The sequence below is a fragment of the Papilio xuthus genome, unplaced genomic scaffold (assembly GCF_000836235.2).
Source record: "Papilio xuthus unplaced genomic scaffold, Pxut_1.1 DF827461.1, whole genome shotgun sequence".
NCBI classification, from domain to species: domain Eukaryota; kingdom Metazoa; phylum Arthropoda; class Insecta; order Lepidoptera; family Papilionidae; genus Papilio; species Papilio xuthus.
In genome coordinates this window covers 2044195-2067969 of record NW_013531188.1, presented here as the reverse complement: position 1 = coordinate 2067969, position 23775 = coordinate 2044195, and the positions used below count along the sequence as shown (strand labels likewise).

Below are 23775 nucleotides of genomic sequence, written 5' to 3'. Positions count from 1 at the left end.
TTTCTATATTAATTATTCGGAAATGTATCAACGTACTCTATTTTTTGTGGTCTAATCAGATTAATAGTTTGACTTATTATTACAGTCCACTGCAGTTATTTTAACCTTTAAACAGAGGGCCAAGCGCCTGAAGTCGAAGCCAAGTTTGAACCATTTCATAAATGTCAAACTCGTTGAATTTATTGTTTAATGACGGAAATGAATCTTAATAAAATATTCACATTTATAATTATTGTTTAACAAACTATTATGACATTTAATTTATGGTATTTATTATAAATTAAATTACTTAGGAACACCTTAACTTACGTTTAATCGTCTGATTACGGCACCGAATAGTTTATCATTTAAGGTCAGATATTTTTTTTTTTGATTAATAGGGCAAATTGTAATATTTATCACTATCACTTCATTAACAATATATTTTCACCTTAATATGATATTATTGAGTTAATTATAATAAGAATTATTCAGAGATAAATTCTATAGTCGTTTGACCTTGTTAGCCAAAATGTTTGAGGAACACCATTTGTTTTCTTTAAAGACATAGGTTGGTTGGAAGTGACCTCAAACAACTTGTGTAAACATACAGTAGGCGTTCAGTCAATGTTTGACAAATAACGACACCCGTGGTATCCTTTTGATCCAGCTCTTTGACTAATCTCATGTATAGTTAGACAAACATATTTGGCCAGTTAAGTGTGGCGCTGCTATGTGGGCTTCAAGTTTAGAGTAAATTGGCATTTAAGCAGCGCGTACCAACTTTCGACCACATCATCACTTAACATCAGGTCGCGTTCAAGCTCTAGCTTACTCAATATAATAAAATATATTAAGGCAAAGATATAGACCAACAAGGGTATCTGACCATGCGGGCATAAGTCAAACTAAATTTTGACAGCTCACTACCGCCCTCCTGTCAACATCAAATATCAAAAGATCCTTTTCGCACTGTAGCTGTCATACTCGTATAATGTTTTTTTTCTTTTATGCCATTTTCTATGTCCATGTAGGTTTAATATATCTGACAGAACTAACCACGACCGCAGCGCCTCTCTCACTGACTTGACTGATCTTGTGGTAGTTTTGTGAGTTATTGCAGTATAGTTTTACTTTAGCTCACCGGGTCAATTAAGTTTGTCGTAGTATACTAGAGATCCGTCTCGTTCTACATATCTGTACTATAATTGTTTATCTCAGGACTGACTAATATCGGTTTTCCAATAATAATGGAAACTGGATAATTTAATTTGTACAGGAAAGACGAAGTAGAAGGAAAACACAGAGATTTAAGATAATGAACGTTTTTTGTCTACACAAGAAGCGGCTCTTAGATTATTTTAGTCTACAGAGATTGCACAATTTTTTTTTTAATTTAACACGTTAAACGCTATAGTAAAAATAGAAAAAATCACTAAAAAATTTTTGCTGGCAATAGATAATGGAATGTCGAATCTTCAAAACATATCTGGTTTAGGTTTCAATCAGAAGCTGGGTTTCGCAGATATTATAAAAAAAACCTAGATGTCACAGGTGCCGAACGCGGCGCTTAATAAGGCAGGAATCCGATTATCGGTGTCAGTGCCGTTTAACGTGTTAGAGCTATCGTTTTGTGTACCGCTTTTAATTCGAATATTCTGTACTATTTTAGTTTCGTGATTTAAGCTAAACTGTATAACTTTCAAGAGTAGGGGAAGGGTTTACTATGGTAACACTTTGAAAGCGGTCCAAAACTAAAAGCCTGACGCCTCTCGCAGCTCGTAATTTAATTTTCTCTACAACTTTGTCCCGCTCAGTTTCGTGTCCCTAAATTTATGAACTCGTGTTAATTTTCCATGTATATGCACCGACGAAGTAATAACCGCGAGACCTTGATATATGCACGTTCCAAATTCAAAAGGAAGCGTTAAAAAAAATGACAATCCTTACAATCGGTTAAGCTTATAAGGTTATTAGCTGTCGCCAGAAAATCTGTCGCTAGGAATTAAAAAACAACTTATATTAGTAGCCTAAGTGTTCTTCTAGACTATGTTCTACATACCAAATGTCATCGAGATCCGTTCAGCCGTTCTGGAGATACCTTCAAACAAACATCCATCAAACTAAACATTTTCTTTTATAATATTAGTAAGATTGGACATGTTGCCAAGGAAAAAAACTAGCATCCTGTTATTCGTGTAGTACTCTTTGTAAATCATGCTAATATTACAAATGCGAAATTTTGTATGGATAAACGGATGTTTGTATGAAGGTGTCACCGGAACGGTTGAATGGATCTCGATGAAATTTGACATACATATAGAACATTGTCTGGAAGAACACATAGGCAACTAAATATGTTTTTTTTAATACCGCGCAGACGAAGTCGCGGCCGACAGCTAGTAAAATGATACGTTCATTTTGTTTCCATGTCAATGAGCAATTTTATATTAACAAAGGGGCCGCGTTATCAAAACGCAATCATTCGCGACGCGATTTATCAGCAGATGTGCAAATTGCGCGACATTATAATTGACCTCATTTGGCACAACAACAAAACGTTTACGCGATACTACTGAATAACAAGGAGATAATATTTAAATTGTTAAGACATTTTATAAATTAAATTGCTTTACATATTACAATTTTCAACAAAAAAAATTCTGTTACATGAATCTTGACTGTTATAAACAAATGTGAACCTTACTTCTTACTATCTTCATCATCATCATCATCGACCTGCCCTGATGCCTACGAAGTGTCTGGTAATTCTATCTTACCTACCAATAGTATAAATGCAAATATTTGGCCATATGGATCGGTGGATGTTTGTTAAAAAGTATCTCCAGAACGGCTCAACGGATCTTGATGAAATTTGGCTCAGATGTAAATCGTAGTCTGGAAGAACACATAGGCTCCTTTTTTAATTCAACGCGAAAGGAGTCGAGGTCTATAGCTAGTTTTATATAAACAAAGCGTTATTTAAATGTAATATGCAAAATATATATATAATGACAGTGGACATGTTTATAAAGGCTCGGCCCCCGCACTGCGTAAGTTCATTAGCACAAAACTCAACTCAATAAAAACTAATGCTCCAGTTGCGACTCAACTCTCAACGCTGCCACTGTATAACACTGAACTACTGCTTTTATCAACTAATACTTTTAATTTCAATGTATAATTTAATTTACATTTTTTATATTAAATTGAAAAACATTATTTTATTATTATTGGGTTTTTTTAGTAGACTCAGATTTTGTCATTAAGAGAATCTCGTAGTGTACTTAGCATAAGAGATCTACACTAAGAGTTTGTTTAAGTGACTTAATTAAAAATATGGAGCAGTTAGTTCGTCGTAATACTTATTCTTAACATTACGATAGTACTCAACTAATAGTCGGTTTCTCAGATAAAGTCTTCGATGTTGATATGTTTTATATGGAGATTTTGGTCTTGGAAACCGACGGTGTATGATTTAAAAAGAAATGGTAGTTGTTGATTTGACATATTTGGGGTAACTACGACAATACTCGGCCTTAAATATAACTTAATCGTCGTAAACTTTTTATTTAAGCTGTGAAGTTTTTTTCCACCAACGGATTCTTGAATTTACCTAACATTTTGGTCAACTATTTTACTAATTCCATATCTACAGTGTGAGTTATAAATATTAGAAAATAAAATACCAACGTAACAAGCTAGCTTAGAATCAAACTGCCGACCGATAGACCGTAAATCAAACGTCCAGTTACGAACCTGACACTTACATAAAGAAAAATATGTGCTACGGTGTTACATAAATCAAAACATTGCGAGGATTTTTATATGTTTCAATAATTTCAAATAGCATGCTCATTGACTTGATACTATTCGATGAAGGTTTCATTTATTTATCACTGGCAGTCAATCGCGACTTCATAAGCGCAGAATTAAAAAAAAATCCAACATTCTAACTTACGTCCGTAAATATCAGCTACATACCTCAAAGTCTCGTCAAAATTGGTCCAGCTGTTTTGGAGATTTCCAAGAACAAACACGGACAGACAGACTAAATTTTAAAACTTGGTTTTTCGTTAAACGACACAAATATATATTTTTATATTTACCAAATGTTTTTTATGAAATTACATACACAACACAGTTTTAATCTTATATATAAAGATTCTCGTGTCACAATTTTGTCACATACTCCTTAGAAACGGCTTGACCGATTCTCATGAAATTTTGTGAGCATATTGAGTAGGTCTGAGAATTAGCCAATATATTTTAATCCCGCGCGGACGGAGTCGCGGGCGACAGCTAGTAATTGTATAGATTTGATGTAAAAAGAGCAAAATCTCTGGACTAGACCCCATTTTGTCAATTCCGATGAAAATAAAAAATGCCCTTTTTCTTATTTACAAAATTTATGTTTTGTTTTTTAATAAATTGCGTAATATAACAAACTTTTGGCCCGTTCGGTTTAAGAGAAAGTAAAGTGTAAAAAATGTCTCACGAACCTCACGGGGCGAGTACATTTTGTCGCATACTTCTGCCATTTTGAATTCTCCTTTTGTATTGATTAACGTATTTATTATTTTGTTCCAGGTAAAGGACAAGACAAGTAGCATTTGTTATCCTTTCATTCAATTTAAATGTCGGTCCACTCAGGTCTGTTAACTTTTTTTTTTTACAAAAGATGAAGGTTGTCTTCGTCTGAATGTCACTTGTACCGCGCCTTCCGCGTAACCTTGCCCAGTACTAGTCGGGTAAGTAATTGTAACCATATGATAAATATATTTACATTTAATTAAATATTTAATAGCATTGGCGCACTATTACTTCTCAATAAACTTTACTTGTGATAAAATAAATAAACAAGCTCCTTACTTCTCACCTTTTTCTACTCACCTTCTTACAAGCTGTCGCCCGCCGTGGCATTAAAAAAAATTCAGTAGTAGGCTATGAGTTTTACCAGACTATGTTCTACATCTATGTCAATTCAGCGAGATCCATGCAGCCGTTCTGGAGACACCTTCTAACAAACGTCCATATATCTAAATATTCGCATTTATATCAGTAAGATTGCTACTCATTATAAATTACTAACAGTTACATTTTTTAAAAAAATATAGTAATAAATGTAGCCTTTTTTTAATATGAAAAGGTGGCAAACGAGCGAGCGGCCACGTGAAATCGCTGAAATAGCGAAGTGACCGATGCCCATAGACATACGCAATTGCATATGCGTTGCCTACCTTAAATCGACGGAGAAGAGGATGCACAGAAAGAAAATATCTTCCCTTTCCATGCATCCTCTCATCCGGAAAGTCCACTTCCACTTCCCATCCTTTCCTTATGAAGAAAAGGATAGGAAGGGAGAGGACTAAATTAGGCCTCCGGGACGCACACTCATCAGACGAAACGCGGAATTGCTTCCACTTCACGCCTGTCTTCTGTGTGTTCGTGGTATTTTACCGAGCGAGCCGGGCCGATTCGTGCGAAGATGTTAAAGCGGGCTCTACCACTGTTAACCTATGTAATTTAGGAATACTGTAGCTTTCCAATCAAAAATTTTTTTAATCAGTTCACTAGTTTCGGAGCCTATACAATGCAAACAATGAAATCTTTCCTCTTTATAATATTAGTATAAGTAACCTATTACTAAGGTCTGAGTAATGAACCCATTGTAGGAAAGAATTAAGGATTTAATACTGTTATAGCGAAGTGAATACTTTTGCTACTATTGCCTAGACGTGAGTTTCAAGATCAAAACAGCTGTATAAAACATTTCGTCATTCTGTCATTATCTTTGACAAAACAGAGAAAACAATATGATTTAAACGGGGATTTTGGTCACAGAAACACACTGTATTCCAAATTTAAATAAAATAAAACGACACAAATTAAATATTGAAACAAATTAAGAGAAATCTTTTAAAAAAATGCATTTAATTTAGTCTAATTTTTCGCTCTAATACACTAACAACCATGTTAGCACTATCTTAATTAAAGATAATTTTGTCTTACGCCCAGAGATTCATCTCGCGTGTACTCTAAAGCTTGTATGTAACATATAAATAAATACATATACCACTGAGATGTTTGACGTATGGTTAGTTTCTGAGACCATCTGTATAAAACATCGATGTTTTGTCAAAGATTTTAACCCAGAAACCAACGAATATTGGGAAATTATTAGTTTATTTATTTATTGAAGAAGAAAACCAACAGCGTATTGAAATATAAAATTAACATACAGTAGATATAAAAAAAAGCAAAGCAAATAACAGGTTTCTCAGTAAATTACGCTAATAATAACAAAGATCATTTTTACGATCTATGATAGTCACACATAAATAATCCTAGGTGTGAACAAATCACCAAATAGGAGAAAGAAAAAAAAAGAATTAGTAATGAAAAGAATTAATCGATAAACACATAAACGCCGACTGACAGTAGAAAACGAGAGAGACAGAGAGAAAATATATTATTTTAGAAAACTAAAATAAAAATTATTAAGAGTCTCGTTAGATTAGAAAATATTACATTCTGGATTTGTGCTTTAAAATTGTTTTTAGGTTTATTTCTCAGCAAAAACACAAACCGGAGTAAATAACCTAAACCATATTTTAATACGTTTCGTGGATTTACAGAATAAGAAGCCAAACAAAGGTCTTGGAAAGCGATTTTATTTTATAAGATTTTAAAATACATAAGTGTTTGTAACATTTTAATATAAACTGCAAATTGCAACTAATTTGTTCACGGTACCGCCTAGTTAAATATTAATTTCTAAATTCCAGACCGCGAACGTTGATTGTAAATGGAATAGTAAAATAAGTTTGGATTTGCATATAATTGTTAAATCGAATTGTACAAAACGAGCGCCCAGCTGATGCAAAATAATTATTATTACTTCAATATAATATTAACTGTACTTTAATTTTTTTTAACGGAAATTAACAAATAATTCTGTAGTCATTTTTTTTGTCTGAAAATAGGAAAGGCCACGATAAGTCGAAATAGACAATACAAGTAAATATCGTAGTTTTTAAATTGTGAGAGAGTACTAATATTTATAAAAATTTTGACAAAGTTCGTTCAGGCGCCATTTTTTACGATTTTTTCCGTAAAAGATGAGTTAACTTGGTAATTATTGTACAAAGAGTAATTTTTTACTTGTAACAAAGTTTACGTATTACCGTTTTAGTAGGTACCGTTCACATGGCAATATAATGTAGACACGGCTCTAAATTTATTGGTCTAGCTCGTGTTAGCTATCAAGTGTTAGACCATACATCAAGTGGGCGTTGTAAGGCGCGCCACACGATCAATGCGCTGCGGTGCCTCACTCCTCGTCTGTAGAGTATCTTATGTTTACATGTTTATTAAAACAACACATTTGAAAACACAGCTTTTGCCCGCGTTTTATTACTAAGCCACTACCAACCCTTAACTTCGTTACTTAAAATATGACCTTAAAATTGTAGAGAAAACGAAAGGAGACATTAAAATGTTAATATTTTTTTTTACCTGAGGTGATATTAAAACGCGATTATTTTATCTGAGAACACTCTTTAACTATTTTTTCTCGAGTTGAATATTATTAGCCTGATGAATTTTACTTTATCTTTTTCTATTTAAGAGGCAAAATGCTTTACCTTTTCTGCCAGATTTTTTAGCGAGAGCCCTTCTGTTATTCAAGAGTCGTTAGTGAGCCCGTCACTACAATACACAGGTTTTTTTTATAATTTCAAAAGCCGTGACCGCAATTTATTTTTGAATGTTCAATTCTTTTAATTATATACTTAGACCTTTTATAACTGTAAGTTATAATATAACTAGCTGTTGCCCGCAACTCCGTCTGCGGGAAATTAAAAAAAAAGTAACCTATGTGTTCTTCCAGACTATGTTCTACATCTATGCCAAATTTCAGCGGGATCCGATAAACCGTTCTGGTGATACCTTCAAATAAACATCCATCCATCCATCCAAATATTCACATTTATTTTATTAGTAATATATTAAGAGATAAGATTATTCTTAAGTTCATAGTTTATGTGTACAATTACGAAGTATTTTTTATCAGCAAGTTATTTCCTATCTAGTAACTGTGAACTCAGGCATGGAATGAAATTCTTTACAAGATTTACTCTCAAAAAGCCCAATGATAGCCACTTTGAGGTAAAAGTGAACAATCTTTTATACTAAAGTGTTCTCGTGAATTTATTATTGAATTTATTTCCTTGTTAGTACAATGTAAGCACATGTTCAATTTTGTATGACGTTCAAAGAAATCCATGTATAAAATCGTATAGTATACATAAATACTATAACGCATTTCTTCGGTTATGCCTAAGAGGTTAAAATCTGACTATGTGGCATATGATTTACAATCAACCAAGTAGGACTCTATCAAGTCAAATCTAACTAATATTATTAATGCGAATGTTTGGATGTATGGTTTGTTTGAATGTATCTTCAGAACGACTTTATGGATCTCGCTGAAATTTGGCATAGATGTAAAACGTAGTCTGGAAGAACACATAGGCTACTAATTAGGTTTTCCTCTCATTCCGCGCGGACGCAGTCGTGGGCAACAGCTAGAACTATCATCATCAGCTCACTATACGTCCCCACCGAGGAGCTCGAAGCCTACCCTAAGTTAAGGGTGATTAGGCCATAGTCAACTATGCTGACCCAGTGCGGGTTGGTTGAATTCACAGATATCTTTGAATTTCTTCACAGATATGTGCAGGTTGCATCACGATGTTTTCATTCACCGTAAGAACGTCGGATAAACGTACATATGTAAATTGGAAATCGAAAAACACATTTGTACATAGCGGGATTCGAACCCAGGACCTGCACATCGCAAGCAAAGTGCTTGACCCCTGAGCCACCGATGCTCTAGTATTATACAAATCTATATTCACGTCAAAAGATACAGGATGTTTAAAGAACATATAAAAATACAAGTCTTAAAATAAACAACGAACAAAATTTTCATAAAAGGTACGAGGTTTTAAAAATATCTTATAAAAAATTAATAATGTAAAAAGTACGCACTTCATTCGCATTTAATTGTAGACATTAAATATGACGTCGCCAGTCAATGCACGGCGTCGGCTAAAAATAACCCGTCTGCGGTGCAAGCTCGTGATTTTATCTCTGCTATGTTTTCATTGTCAAAACTGTATTAAAACATATTGTTGTCCCTCTCATACTCTTTGTAAAAAACAGAGACAGCATGTTTTACAAGTGTATCAGTGCATCTTTATATTACGATAACATATATTTTTTTTTATTTTAATATCTTTAGAGTACTTTTTTTGCAACATGCTTTATTTTATTAAAATTGATTATTAAATTAGTAAGCTACTTAATATGCATGAAGAATTTTATTTTTGTGTTATTTACCTCTGGCTACATCCATATGCCGAAAACCTTATCTATATATAAAAGAAAGTGAGTAGAAGAACATATGATTTGTTTTTTCGAATTTATGCCTTGAAGAGCTCCTTTTTATTTAACTTTCTAATATTTTAAATGCGAATGTTTAGATGGATGTGATGTGGATGGATGGGTGGACCACACAAATTAAGTTTTTTTGTATTTCCACACAGACGGAGTCGCGGGCGACAGCTAGTTTTTAATATTATCTTTCAATCTCTTGCAAGTTAAGATCTGAAATTTACTTGACCGGGCCCAGGCTAACTCGCGGCTGTAGCGTCTCAGATGATGATATTCACACTAATCTTGTCCCTTAGTGAAGAACGACTCTGAATATAGAAGTTAACATTTTGATAGTTCCATATTAATTAAGGCTCGATTTAAAGAGATCGATTAATTTATGATGTAACAAGCTGTCGACGTCGACTTCATCCAAACTGAATTAAAAAAAAACACAGTCAATAGCCTATGTGCTCTTCCAGACTATGTTCTATATGTATGTCAAATTTCATTGAGATCTGTTCAGCCGTTCTAGAGATACATTCAAACAAACATTCATCTAAACATTCACATTTATAATATTAGTAAGATTATATATACCATTTTATTTAGTTTTGTCCAACGTTCAATATAATGATGGTCTTGGCTATCTTTTTAGTATACATTACAACAGTAGCGCTTCGCCAATAAAATACAATAAGGCGTAATGATTGAGCTTAACGCAGTCAATTGATTCTGCTGTAGGCAAATTACTGTCGTTTGATAGCAACTGTCGATTTGCTTTACTGATCCTGACTATTGTATATTACTTTACTAATATTATAAATGCGAAAGTTTAGATAGATGGAATGATATTTGTTAGAAGGTCACACCAGAGAAGCTCCATGGATCTCGCTGAAATTTGGCATAGACGTAGAACATAATCTGGATGAACATCACCATCACCATCAACCTGCCCTTATCCCTATCGAGGGTCGGCACAGTATGTACTACTCCTCCATACATCTCTATCAGCCGTCCCTCGTATAATCTGGATGAACATTTTTTTTTAACAACATTTAGGTAACTAATCAAGTTCCTTTTAAACCGCGTGGACGAGGACACAGGCAACAGCTAGTTTATTAATAAACTTCGATGTTTATTATTGAATATTTAACACTTACTATGCTGACATCTAATAACTGGTCTTTACACATAATTGATTAACCAATAAAGAATCCCAATGTAGTATTTCAGCACAATTATAAGAAAGAAATGTTTCTTAATTGGATTCCTATAGTCTTTTTAACATCAAAGTACTCAGCCATGTTTACATTCTTTGTTGAATGTTCCGTCTTCAAACGAAGCACTTCTCTTTATGCAGACCAAGGGGACTGCATTAATTAATTCGCCTGCTCTTTGTCATCGATTTCATCTTTCTTCTCTCAAGTGAAGCAGGCGTAGGTATTAAGATTTTCTCACAGTCTTTAATTGGGACCTTTAGTGTAGATTGAGTATTCAATTAACGAATTTCAGATTAGCAGTTAGAGTTAAGATTATCCTTTATTATTAGATTTGGTGACCTTCAAACAACAATCATTCATTTGTTTACAGTCTACAGATCTGTCTTTCAACAAAGACAACATCAAATGCTACAATATTTTTGCATTTGCATTTTGCATGAATCGATTAAGACAAGACAATTTTGTTATGACAGCAAGGTTTCGAAATCACGGTAAATGTCGCAAAAGATTCAGTTGGGAATTTCGCAAGGAAGAAGCTCCCTGTCTTGGATTACAAGGATCGTGGCTGACTATAAGCCTGTAACTATTACCTACTAGAGATACCAGCTAGCAGTATTATGAGAAATTGAATTTGTATTAGCTAATTGTTCCTAATAACAATCGATTATGAAGATATGGTAATGTGTCAAGAAGGTAATTAATAGGTGGTGATCCCAGCTGAGACGCGGCCGTTTGAACTGGATCGATATGCGTTTGGAATGGAGCCAGTGGGGAACCGTGGCCCGGCGGCGAATAACTCTCTTTTATGTCAAGGCTGTTAGAATATTTGAATCATCGGTAAAGATGGCGCGGATTGTCGCAACTTATGAATGGGTTTATTCGTCTGTAGCGGAAATAATTTTCTTAATACTTCATGATTTATAGCTATTATATATTTATGTCAATATTTCGAGTAGAGTTATGTATGTTTAACATTGGAATTTTATTTAGTTTAGTTTTATGAATACTAATATTATAAAGAGGATTGTTTTGTTTGTTTACTTTGTTTCGAATAGATATTCGTCATATGTATCTTTACTAACTGTCGCCCATGACTCTGTCCGCGCGGAATTAAAAAAAAATAATGAATAGCCTATGTGTTCTTCTAGACGACGTTTTACATCTACGTTACATTTCATCAAGATCCATCGATCCATTTAAATATTCGCACTTATAATATTAGCAAGATGTTCACAATCTCTTTATCTATTATTACGTTCTTGTTTGTAACGTTATATAGACCCTAAATATAAAAACTGTTTAACCGTGGGTTTCTAAGACCAAAATTCCCGTGTAAAATAAATTGTTATCTCTGTTTTGTTAAGTATGACGATATGTTTTATACATGTATTCTAGTCTCAGAAACCTATAGTAATTTTAATTATAATAAAATGCACTTTATTAATTTGAGATGAAGCTTTCCATGATTCCAAATATATAATTTGCAAAGCTTTAAGTTCTGGCCAGATATAAATATTTATCATAGTCGTATTTTTGATTCAGCTGCAATGCAGGCGTCTATATGTAATTGTGAGTCGCCATTGTTACGTACAAAACTCTCGTGTAGCTCAAACTGTGAACAGAGAACAAAGAATTTAGGATTGTCAAAATACGGAATTCTATACGTTTGTAGTACATTTAAACATAGGTTTTGCAGAAAATAAAAAGCAATCACTATTTCTATTTACTTTATAAATAATGCATTATCGAATTACTTTTTACAATATATATATATATTTGTTATTCACACATCATAACAGCGGTAAACGCCAGTAATCTGTCGCACGTAGGGGCCAGCTCGATCGCTGCAATAACCACGACCAAAATTTTACAGCTTAATTGACAGTGTTTATACACTTAAAATAGTTTAGTTAATACTGAACGTGTGTAGACGGCCTTAGCACTATATTTTTATCTGTTGGCTTCGTAACCTATATAATCTGTATAATTTTATAGTTATTGAGAGGGTAGTTTAAAATAACTTTGTATTGTTTGTGATTTATTCGTTTCGAATTAATCTGTATATACAATACGGTAACCATCGTTATAAAATTTGGATAGTATATTGCTGCGTTATTTTCGGAACAAAATTGAATGATAACATTCAATTTTCAGAGCGGAAAAAGACGATATATTTTTAGAAAATGTGGCGATATTTTTTGGTATTTCATGTTTTATTGAGTTTGATAACCCTTGAGAATGCAAGAATAGAGTTCTAGAGGTTTTTTAAGTGTAATTTCCTTCGCATATAATTAGAAGTTGTGATAACTTTGTTGGGGTAATCAACAAAATTGTAGTCAATAGACGTACTAGTTAGTATACTCTGGTTTAACATCTACTTCGTCTATATACCAAGAAATGTCAGTAGCATATAAGTTTCCCAATACTTTGATTAAATATACAAAATATTATTAAAATTCGTACACGAATGTATGTAAAATTTACTTTGGGAGCTTCTTACTTCCCTATATAGATTTCTCACTATTAAATACCATTTAAAAACGAAACTTTTTACTTTGTTACTTTTCTTTTTTTACTTTTTTAATAAAATTATTTGTTGTAGATATTCGACAACCACTTCCACTTTCATCATAACTCGGTGTCGCGGCGGTCGCTGCGGCCGGCGGCGGAGCATCACGGCAGATTGGAGAATGACGCCAGAGTACACTGGGCAAAGCAGCAGCGAGCCCTCTCCAGGAAAAAGAGGGACTTCCAGATATTATACAATAACAGTACTACAGGTAAAGAAGGATTTTATATGTTACCATACATACCAAACAAATACTAATGGAATCAAGTAATTAACCTATGAAAGAAATTCATTCATCATAAAGCAACTAAAGTTGACTATATAAAGTTATATTTCCATAAATACAGATTATACACTTATTTATGAATTTAAAAGTCACAATTTTACTAACAATACGTACTCATTTCATTATGTCCAAACTTTAAGGTAGAAGATTGAAATTAAACCTCTTCATTCCACTTGACGACTTTTTCTAATAGATCGCGGTTTATCAATAGTCAAAGTGGCACAAAATAAAAGAAATATATTTGTTATAGTTGAAACGGTAACATCGGATCCGTACCCGTCAGTGGGTACGAAGCGCGAGGCGGGCAGACGGGAGCTGCAGCGCGCGCGAGTCAAAGGCCGTCTGCGTTCCCTCGACCCCAGGTTCCTGCTTAACGACCCCAAATGGTCACACATGTGGTATCTGGTAAGTTAAATCACCAAAAGAATTAAAAACAAATTTTACGCAAAAGTAAATTAGAAACTTTTGACTTCAATGAAAATTATTAAGTTTAAAATACTATAATAACTTGTTAAAATTTGTGTGTTTTTATAACGAAAATCTAGCAGATTGTTAAGAATTACTCTTGTAATAATTCAAAATAAGCTTCAGGCTGATGCTAAGATATGGTTCACAGTAATAGTTGAATGTCGGGATTCGAATCCATGACAACTTCATTGGAAATTCGTATCTACAACTTTGAGGTTGTAAGGGTTTAAGCATCAATGGCTATTGGCGCTTCAAATGTATGAAGTGGCTTTAAGTTTCTAAATATTAAAATATTATTGGTCAGACTACAATGTAATTTGTTTGTAGAATCGAGGTGGTGGTTTGGATATGAACGTTATCCCCGCGTGGCAGGAAGGTATCACTGGCCGTGGTGTTGTGGTCACCATTCTCGATGACGGCCTCGAAACTGACCATCCTGATCTCATCGCTAATTACGTAAGTAAAGTCATTATCAACGGTATATTTGTTGTGAGGGGAATTACTGTTTCGTTCACCTTAATATCTAAATAATAAGGCGATACAGACTGTATTAAAAGTCTACTTTGAAGATACATCGCTCGGTCTCTGTTGGCTGCACCTAAAGGATTAGTATAGATTCCTTTCACTGGTGTAATTTGTCTTGTACAAAAGAATTTGGTGGAGTTACAATTTAGGTTGTATTTCATTAAAGAAGTTGCTGTAATTTTGCTTCAAATCTTTCTATTGTTAGGAAGGAAACCCGATACTATGCTGGTGTATTGGCACAACACTAGCCTTACTAAAATGTCGACGTTTATGTCCCTTCACTAATCATTCTGACGCTTCACTTTGCAATGAAAGCGCGCCATACGCGCCAAAGAATTCTAATTAATAATGTTTAAAGTTATATAAGTTACAACAAATACTAACATCACGACAATTCAAATAAAACCTAAGTTCACAATTTAAATACAAATAAAACTGAACATTCACACCTTTGATGTTAATAACATTAGTGAAGTGATGTAAAAACATTGCCGAAATCCGGACAAATGGTTCGGTAAGGGATCTTTATACGGAGCAATATTTGTCAGAAAAAAAGGCGAGTTTCAAGTTACGTGATCTATTACGGTCGTGGATCTTCATTCATATTTCAGCTTTCAAAAGGGGGAGAGCGTTTTCACAAAAAGTACAAACGAATCACATTTGCGTTTCATTTACTACACTCTATTTTTGTTATCTTGCCATATGTATTATATTAAAGCACGATACACGATTCTGTTTTTTCGTTATAATCCAAAAAATATGGTATTTTAGTCGTGTACACAAATATAAGGAAGGAAAAAAACTTAAGAATGAACAAGCATTGAAATGACATTTTGTGTTGAATTTATTTTGTTCTGGAAATTAAAATTAGACAAGAATTATTCGGCAAAAGTCACAAGAAAATTTTAGGAGTATTAACTATTGTTAATCTACAAACCACACACTCCTGTATTATTCCAGTACAATCCCTTGGATTCCAATCCCGTGCTTGCACGGTTTCCACTAAGAGCTATATAGATTACTAGCCGTTGCCCGCGACTCCGTCCGCGCGGGATTAAAAATTGATGTTGGCCGATTGTCAGACCTACTTTATATGCACACAAAATTTCATGAGAATCGGTCAAGCCGTTTCGGAGGAGTATGGGAACGAAAATTGTGACACGAGAATTTTATATATAAGATATTGTCATGTGTATTGTGACATGTTTCCGACATGATTGCAACGTGAGCATCAATGTAAAACAAATGAACGTCCTAGATGTACTCCTTAGTAATCAAGGGACAGAATTAATCGATTTTTTCCTTCCAGGATCCGATGGCATCGTATGACGTGAACTCCCACGACTCCGACCCTCAGCCGAGGTACGACATGATTGACTCCAACAGACACGGCACGCGGTGTGCCGGCGAGGTCGCCGCTACCGCCAACAATTCGCTCTGCGCCGTTGGCGTCGCTTTTGGAGCAAGTGTTGGAGGTAAGAGAAAGTACCGTATTAAGTAATTGAAATATTACTAAAACACACTTCGTAAAGACACAAGCATAATGACACTGTATTCATACTAATATTATAAAGCGGAAGAGTTGGTTTGTTTGTTTGTTCGTTTAAACGCTCTAATCTCAGGAACTACTGGTCCGATTTGAAAATTCTTTTTTGTTGGATAGTCCATTTATAGAAGAAGGCTTTAGGCTATATAACATTACGCTATGACCAATATGTTATGTTTTTTTTAATTCCGTGCGGACGGAGTCGCGGGCGACAGCTAGTGAAGAAATAAAAAAAGAACGTATGACTACAGTCAAAGTAATTTGATTTTTAGTCTCTGAGTATGGCACCAATGCAACCAACAGTATGTTCCTACGCCGACCTGGTCGGCACTTTTTTATTAATTTTTGCCTAGACATCTATGAGATCATTATTTAAAGATATGTTTGCAACCGACAAGGTTCGACCGACAAGGACCGACATGGTGCGAGCAAAATGCAATGTTTATCCGTTTTGGCAATTGATTAATAAAATAATCAAATAAGTCTTGTCACTATTAAAAAAAACTTCAAAATGAAATAGAAAATGTACACAATAAGTAGTTTTGTTGGTAGACAGAACTGTGCTGATATGGAAAACCGCAAAACTTATAAATAGTAATTATAAGATAATGCTTTTTATCACTAACAAGTGGTTCCGTTGCTCTCATTTTATGCCGTGAAACTTTTAATTGGTCATTATTCATGAATATCAATCTCATGCGACTCTGTCCTCAAGGTATTAATAAACTTAATAGGTAGCCTATTTGTTCATTCTTCAAGTCTATGTTCTAGATCTGTGCTAAATCACATCAGGATCCGTTGAGCCATTCCGGAGATACCTTCTTACCATTTACCCATCCAACCATTCATCTAAACTTTCGCATTAATAATAATAGTTAAATTTATATACCTTTTATTAGGTTTTTCTTTCAATCTGTCAAAGTAGAGCCAGTTAACTTTATTCTGGATTTCAGTATCAGTCATGTAAAAGACAAGCTGTCGGCCGCGACTCTGTCCGCGTAGAAGTAAAAAAATATATTATAAGTAGCCTATGTGTTCTTCTAGATCACGTTCTACATGTGTGCTAAATTTCAGCGATATCCATACTGATGTTATATACCTTCAAACAAACATCCAAACATTCGCATTTATAATATTAGTAATATGAACCAAATTGTTTTTATAATTCTTTTGTCATATGTTATTTGATAGCTACGTTGTAGCAACAACTCAGTAATTGTTTATTATCGTGTAATATTGAATTTCACGCGGCCGACTCAATTTATCTTGATAGTTGATACATCACAAAATTTAATGAACATAGGCATGTGGAATTTTATATAAAGAGCATTTTATTACGAACTCGAGTACTATTAAAGGATTTTTGAAATATCAAACCCGGGGATGAAAAAGTTTTCTAATAACAAAATTGTTTTTAAATCATTGTTCATTTGTTTTCATTAAAACGAAGACAATTTTATTAAACGAAAGCGGTTTGTCGAGAATGTCACATGAAAATGAATTACAATACATTTTTGAACGAAAATATAAACTACCTACGTTAATAATACTAAAAATAATTTTTTTCACCATCATAAGGGCGAAATATCTACAATTTCGATCATTAGTTAAATACAATGAACGTGGTAAATCTAATGTGGGGCAAATCCTGTATCCATTTTCATTCATCATGTCTTTCCTGTACGACTTTGGTTCTTTTTAACCAGGTGTACGTATGTTGGACGGTGACGTAACTGATGCGGTGGAAGCCAGGTCCCTGAGCCTCAACCCTCAGCACGTGGACATCTACAGCGCCTCCTGGGGACCAGATGATGATGGGAAGACTGTCGACGGTCCCGGCGAGCTAGCTACCAGAGCGTTTATTGAAGGTGTTACTAAGGTATTTAATAATTACCATGTTTTCTGTTACTAAAGTGTGTTAAGTCTTATCTTTATTGAATTTAAGCTTATAATTAATCATCAAATTGATTAAAGCAACGAAATGTGATAATTCGCCGATTACCAACTTGAGTTGAATGTTGTATTTTGTGCAGGCGGGTTAGTGGTAAGTTTGTCCGTTTCTTTGTCACCAAATTCTACAACAGCTTTAGTTTTAGCAGTCTGTTGTTTTTTCTGATTATATCTTCGTCTCCAGGGTCGTAACGGAAAAGGTTCAATATTCGTATGGGCGTCCGGCAACGGCGGGCGGGAGCACGACAATTGCAACTGCGACGGCTACACTAATTCCATCTGGACGCTATCCATATCCTCGGCCACAGAACGCGGCGAGGTGCCCTGGTACTCGGAGATGTGCAGCTCCACGCTAGCCACTACCTACAGCAGCGGAGCTATTAACGAGAAACAGGTATACTAGTATAGTAGTAGAATAAGGTACTAAAGTGTGAAGGTTGACCTCCGAAGAGATAGTGTAGAGGGCAACATGATTAAGAAGAAGTGGCGACTGTTATGAATTATAGATTTGGAGGACTAATGCCAGGGAGATGATGAAATTTGTTATCTACGAATGTATATGGAACTCACAATATTTAGCTTTAGTTCTTGGGGTTCTGCCAACAATAGTAATTATAATATTTTGTGCAGGTTGTAACAACGGACCTGCATCACTCATGCACAGTGACACACACGGGCACGTCCGCGTCAGCTCCACTCGCAGCCGGCATCTGCGCACTCGCGCTGCAAGCCAACCGCGACCTCACATGGCGAGACATGCAGCATATCGGTATGCTCTTTGTGTACCACACTACTGTCTAATTACTGGTTAACACCAGTGGTTCAGGGCAGATTGAAACACAAAGGTCATAGAATAAATTGTGCCAAAATCAATTTTACTATCAACACCGGATTATGATACTACGGTTTTGTGGTGTGTTTAAATAACATAAAAGTTCACAGTAATTACTATAACTAAAATGCATTAAATAAACACACTACCAGCTACTTCAGATATATACCAATATTGTATCTTCATCATCATCCACTCGCTATACGTCCCCACTGAGGGGCTTGGTGCCTACACTAAGTTAGGGGTGACTAGGCCATACTTAACCACGCTGACCCAGTGCGGGTTGGTTGACTTCACACATATCTTTGAATCTCTTCTCAGATATGTGCAGGTTGCATCACGATGCTTTCCTTTACTATAAAAACGTCGCATAAATGCATATTTGTAAATAAAAAATCGAAAAACACTTTAGTACCTGCAAATTAGAAGTCAAGTGTTTAACCCCTGAGCCACCGACGCTCCCTATTCTAAGTTACTTAAGTGGAACTTTGTCAATCAGTTGTTAGAACAGCTCGACCTGAACGTTTGAGCCTGGACGGCAACTGGCGTGTGAACGGTGTGGGACGCAACGTGTCCCACTCGTTCGGGTACGGGTTGCTGGACGCGGCGGGCATGGTGCGGCTGGCACGCTCGTGGCGCACTGTGCCGCCGCAGAGACGCTGCGAGCTCGCCGCACCGCGCCCGCAGCGACCTGTGCCGCCCAAGTCTTCTGTTGTACTGCAGGTAACACGAACACGAACACGAAATCGTTTACCACTTTATACTAGAAAAAGTTTTCATTACCCACTTCATTGCTATTTGAATCGTTGCCGCGATTGTCAAACAAAGAGTAGTCGTACCAGGCCAGATTCGGACAGCTAGTTGCTCTCTGGAAAGATGGCATAATAATGTAGAGAAGTGCGTTTACATGACACGTGGTGAAATGGTACTCTAATTTGTTGTTTAACACGTTAGCTGCCATGTCGGGAATATAGTCCGACAAGCCATACTTCCATTTAACACCTCGGTGTGGCAATGTAAATATGGTATTACTATATTTTTAGGTGTTTTCAAATGGTTTTGGACAAAATAAAAAAAATCGTTTTTCGAAAAATCATTCTGGCAGCTAACGTGTTAACTTAATACTAATTTGTGAAAGTAAAAGTTTCCTCCACATTCTTTAAGTAGACTACCATGATAGCTTTCTTTAGTAGATAGAGTCTTCCTTCTCGTTCAGTTGTGAATATCTTTTACCTAAATGTATTCTATAAAACTTGAAGGAGGATAAAGAAATATAAGGATAAAGGTTTTAATATTTCTGACTACACGTTTGTTACTTAAACAACATTCTTCAAGTTAAAACTTGTGCGTCAATCGTGACATCTCGTTGGCTGCATAATTCTGTGTATACTGCTATGGGATGTTCGTTTACGTTACTGATTTCATTGAAGTGTTTGTATCAGTTTTCATTCGCTTTATTACTTCAGTACTCAGTAACAGAGATGGTATGCAATCTCCAGTTGTTTCAATTTTCTGAGTATTCCTTGGAGGAGACAAAATATTTCATAATGTGTTTAAACTTCAAAAGTATACGTTGCTTTTAAATCCATTGTAGTTATAATTTTTAATACTAGCAACTTCAGTTTATTTGCCAATTTTCCTATAATTTGCTCAACCAATCCATAAATTTTGGTTTCCAAAATCTTTTGTTTCTGATGAGAACATGATCATGTACAGTGTAAGTGAGATGATGATTTGTTCCAGCTGGATGTGAGTGCATGTCCCGGCGTGAATTATCTTGAGCACGTACAAGCCCGGGTGTCTCTGTCGGCCGCGCGCCGGGGAGACCTCAGGATAGCGCTTACCTCGCCCGCCGGCACCAGGGTCACACTACTAGCGCCCAGGTATGCTTTGTGTCTCGCTCTTCTATATTACAATGAAAAGGGATAGGATAACTGTCAGCGCGCTTTGATTTGACCAATCAGGGAATCAAATAGTTTATTGATAAGTCTTTTTCCCGCCGTAGAACATGTACAGTCAGCGTCATAAATACTGTAACAGACAATATATAGCCACACCAAAAGTAATTAATTATTGTACTACAAGTATATAGAGATAGAGTTCAATTTTGTCAAATGTTACGATATTTTTGCAAATCATGACTGCTAGTTACTTATGACGCTGTGGCTACTACGATATATAGCCACACCAAAAGTAATTAATTATTGTACTACAAGTATATAGAGATAGAGTTCAATTTTGTGAAATGTTAGGATATTTTTGCAAATCATGACTGCTAGTTACTTATGACGCTGTGGCTACTACGATATATTGGCACCTTGCATGTACTCATATATTTGACGCTGTGTATGTACCGATGTATTTGAGCAGGGTGAATGTATCTATTAATTTGAGGACTTTTGTTGTACTGAAATAATTTATTACTTTTGGTGTATTTATATATGTGTATATCTTGTCTGTTACGGTATTTATGAAGCTGACTGTACCTTCTATTCTTTGATATTAAAATCAGTGCTTTGATTTTTACAAATCTTTTGTGGAACTCTAATTTATCAAAATACAGAACTAATAAATGAATAATAAATTCTCTTTTGTACAATGAAATGTGTGACTTATACGAATTGTTGTTTGTTTATTTGATTGGTACATTTGTTGGCGTGTGACACACTGCCGTCGGCATTGTCTCATACATTCATGGAACTATGACAATGAATGTCATAGAAATCGATTCAAAGAAATTAACATAGATTAATATTAAAAACTCGTAAGATCTACAAAGAAAAATATTTCAAGAATAATTGTTATAAGAGATGGATAATCTAAGTTCTATGCGAATTATAATCGAATTCGAATCGAAAATCGATAAGTTTAGCAATCGATTTTGTGTCCAACTTTACCGTGTGCTGTCAAATATATTATAATAAAATAAAATAATTTAGCAAGTATAAAATAAATTCAGTTCAATATAAATTCTGAGTAATTCTAATTTGTTGAAAATTCAAAACTTCAAGTAATCTTTCTCAAACAATCTGAATACACTTCACAAAATCTTATAAATAAAACTTTAAATAAATGTTTTGATATTTTGCTCTTTTGATTAATGACATTACAACGCCCTTCTATTTTACTTGCAAATGAGAAAGACGAAAAAATTAACTAGATTTCTATAGAAAAGTAGATTCTTATCGTGAAAATTCACAGACGAAACACTATTTTGTAAATATATTAAACATTCTGTCTGTTCGTCTGTTTGTCCTCACGTCCGCGTTTGTATCGGGTAATCGCCGAACCGAATTTGACGAGATTTTGAATGGAAGGTAGCTGATTTAAGCGGGAGTAACATAGTTACTTTTTAAAGATTTTGCGACAAAAAAAAACATTTTAACTCTTAATTCGATGGTGTTCAGTGTGACGAACGACTAATTAAAAAAATCTACTGAACTAGTTTAGAGAAAATTACGTAAGTATGACTTTACTAAAAAAAACTGTTTTTTGGCTACAAAAAAATTCGTCGAATTAAGGGTTAATTTTTAGTTCCATAGTAGTTTGCAGCTAATAATACATAAGTACCTTTAAAATATGTACTATATTTTCGCGTTAATTGAGGTATTCTTTTGCAGGGCGCATGATTCGTCTCGCGCAGGCTTCAACTCATGGCCCTTTATGTCAGTTCACATGTGGGGGGAGGCTCCATTGGGCGTTTGGCAACTAGAAGTCTCAAATGAAGGGCGTTATATGGGTAAATAAAATTTACTACTCTTATGTGTCCATGTTTTAAATTTCTAACCATCGACTACTACTTGAAATTTCTTTTATTTTATTACCGTGGGTTTCTGAGACCAAACAAATTGCTATCTCTGTTTTGACAAACATAGATAGAGAACTAGTAGGATACTACGATATTTTTATATAGTGATTTTAGTTTTAGAAACCCATGGTTAAAGATGTGTGATAATGTCATGTAACAACCATAATCAGAGAGAAATAATAATATTTTTTAATAGAAAACTCATGTGAATACTCATATTAAGAAATAAAATAAGGCTCTATGGTTAATATTAAATGATGGCTAGTTCGATATTAAAATTCATACGAAAATATATAAGTATTTAACTTGTGAATTTAAAATATAATTTGTTAAAGCTTTCATTAGTTTGGTAAAGCCGGACAATGCGGCAAGTGTTAGTGCTCTGTTATGATTTATGTTTAAACTAAATTTCAAATTGCAGTTTCCTTCGAATATCTACAGTATGTTCTTATAATTTATACCTATTATTTTGGCCTGAAAATATAAAAGAAAACATAAAATTTTTGTAAAAAAAACTTTAATTACGTTCGCAAGCATTGTGCCAATTTCGAAAACTGAAATGTCTGTTTATCATAAAAAAAAATGATACCTACTTTTAGAAACAAAACTTAGCATATTATGTAAACTAACTGCCACACTCGAGTCGCTAAATAAACTTAGTGTAGCTTTAGTAGACTCTGAGTGCGACAGTAAGTCTGTGTTGAAAACATTTCAATGTATAGGTCGTGCGACTTTACAAGAATGGTCGCTCACGTTGTACGGTACAAGCGCGCCCGCCGCCAAAAACGACCCGATACCATTCCGACCGATCATAACTCGTAATAAAAGCAATGCCACACGCCCTGTGGTCGTGCAGCCGAGGAAGAACAACAGGGGGAAGACAGTCAGTAGCGCACCCACCTACACGGTCGGATTAGTCAAGAGAAAGAAGAATAAGAATTCAAAGAACACTAAAGGATCGCAGAAGATGAAACAGAGCCATCCAGCGACGCGATCCCCTATCGAAAGTACTACGTCACGTGCGACGTCCACCCCTCCTAATCTAAGTTTGAATTTACAAGGGAATCTCGCAGATCCATTGGCAGATGCTAGAGGGAGAAAGATGTCGAATCTATTCGAGCAGTATCCAAAGATCCAAAGGATATATCCAG

The 23775-nt window shown here is 34.9% G+C and overlaps 1 protein-coding gene across 6 annotated transcripts in view; it reads left to right on the top strand.

The window, feature by feature from the left end:
• Positions 1 to 23775, top strand: part of Fur1 (Furin-like protease 1) — a 71317-nt gene that overhangs the window by 38535 nt on the left and 9007 nt on the right. For all 6 annotated transcript variants that reach the window (XM_013314345.1, XM_013314341.1, XM_013314342.1 and 3 more), the window contains exons 3-12: positions 13243 to 13420; positions 13746 to 13900; positions 14291 to 14419; positions 15798 to 15963; positions 17741 to 17913; positions 18169 to 18378; positions 18615 to 18753; positions 19316 to 19539; positions 20560 to 20699; positions 22437 to 22555. In XM_013314345.1, coding sequence (XP_013169799.1) covers positions 13243 to 13420; positions 13746 to 13900; positions 14291 to 14419; positions 15798 to 15963; positions 17741 to 17913; positions 18169 to 18378; positions 18615 to 18753; positions 19316 to 19539; positions 20560 to 20699; positions 22437 to 22555 — 1633 coding nt within the window. The remainder of the gene's footprint in view (positions 1 to 13242; positions 13421 to 13745; positions 13901 to 14290; positions 14420 to 15797; positions 15964 to 17740; positions 17914 to 18168; positions 18379 to 18614; positions 18754 to 19315; positions 19540 to 20559; positions 20700 to 22436; positions 22556 to 23775) is intronic.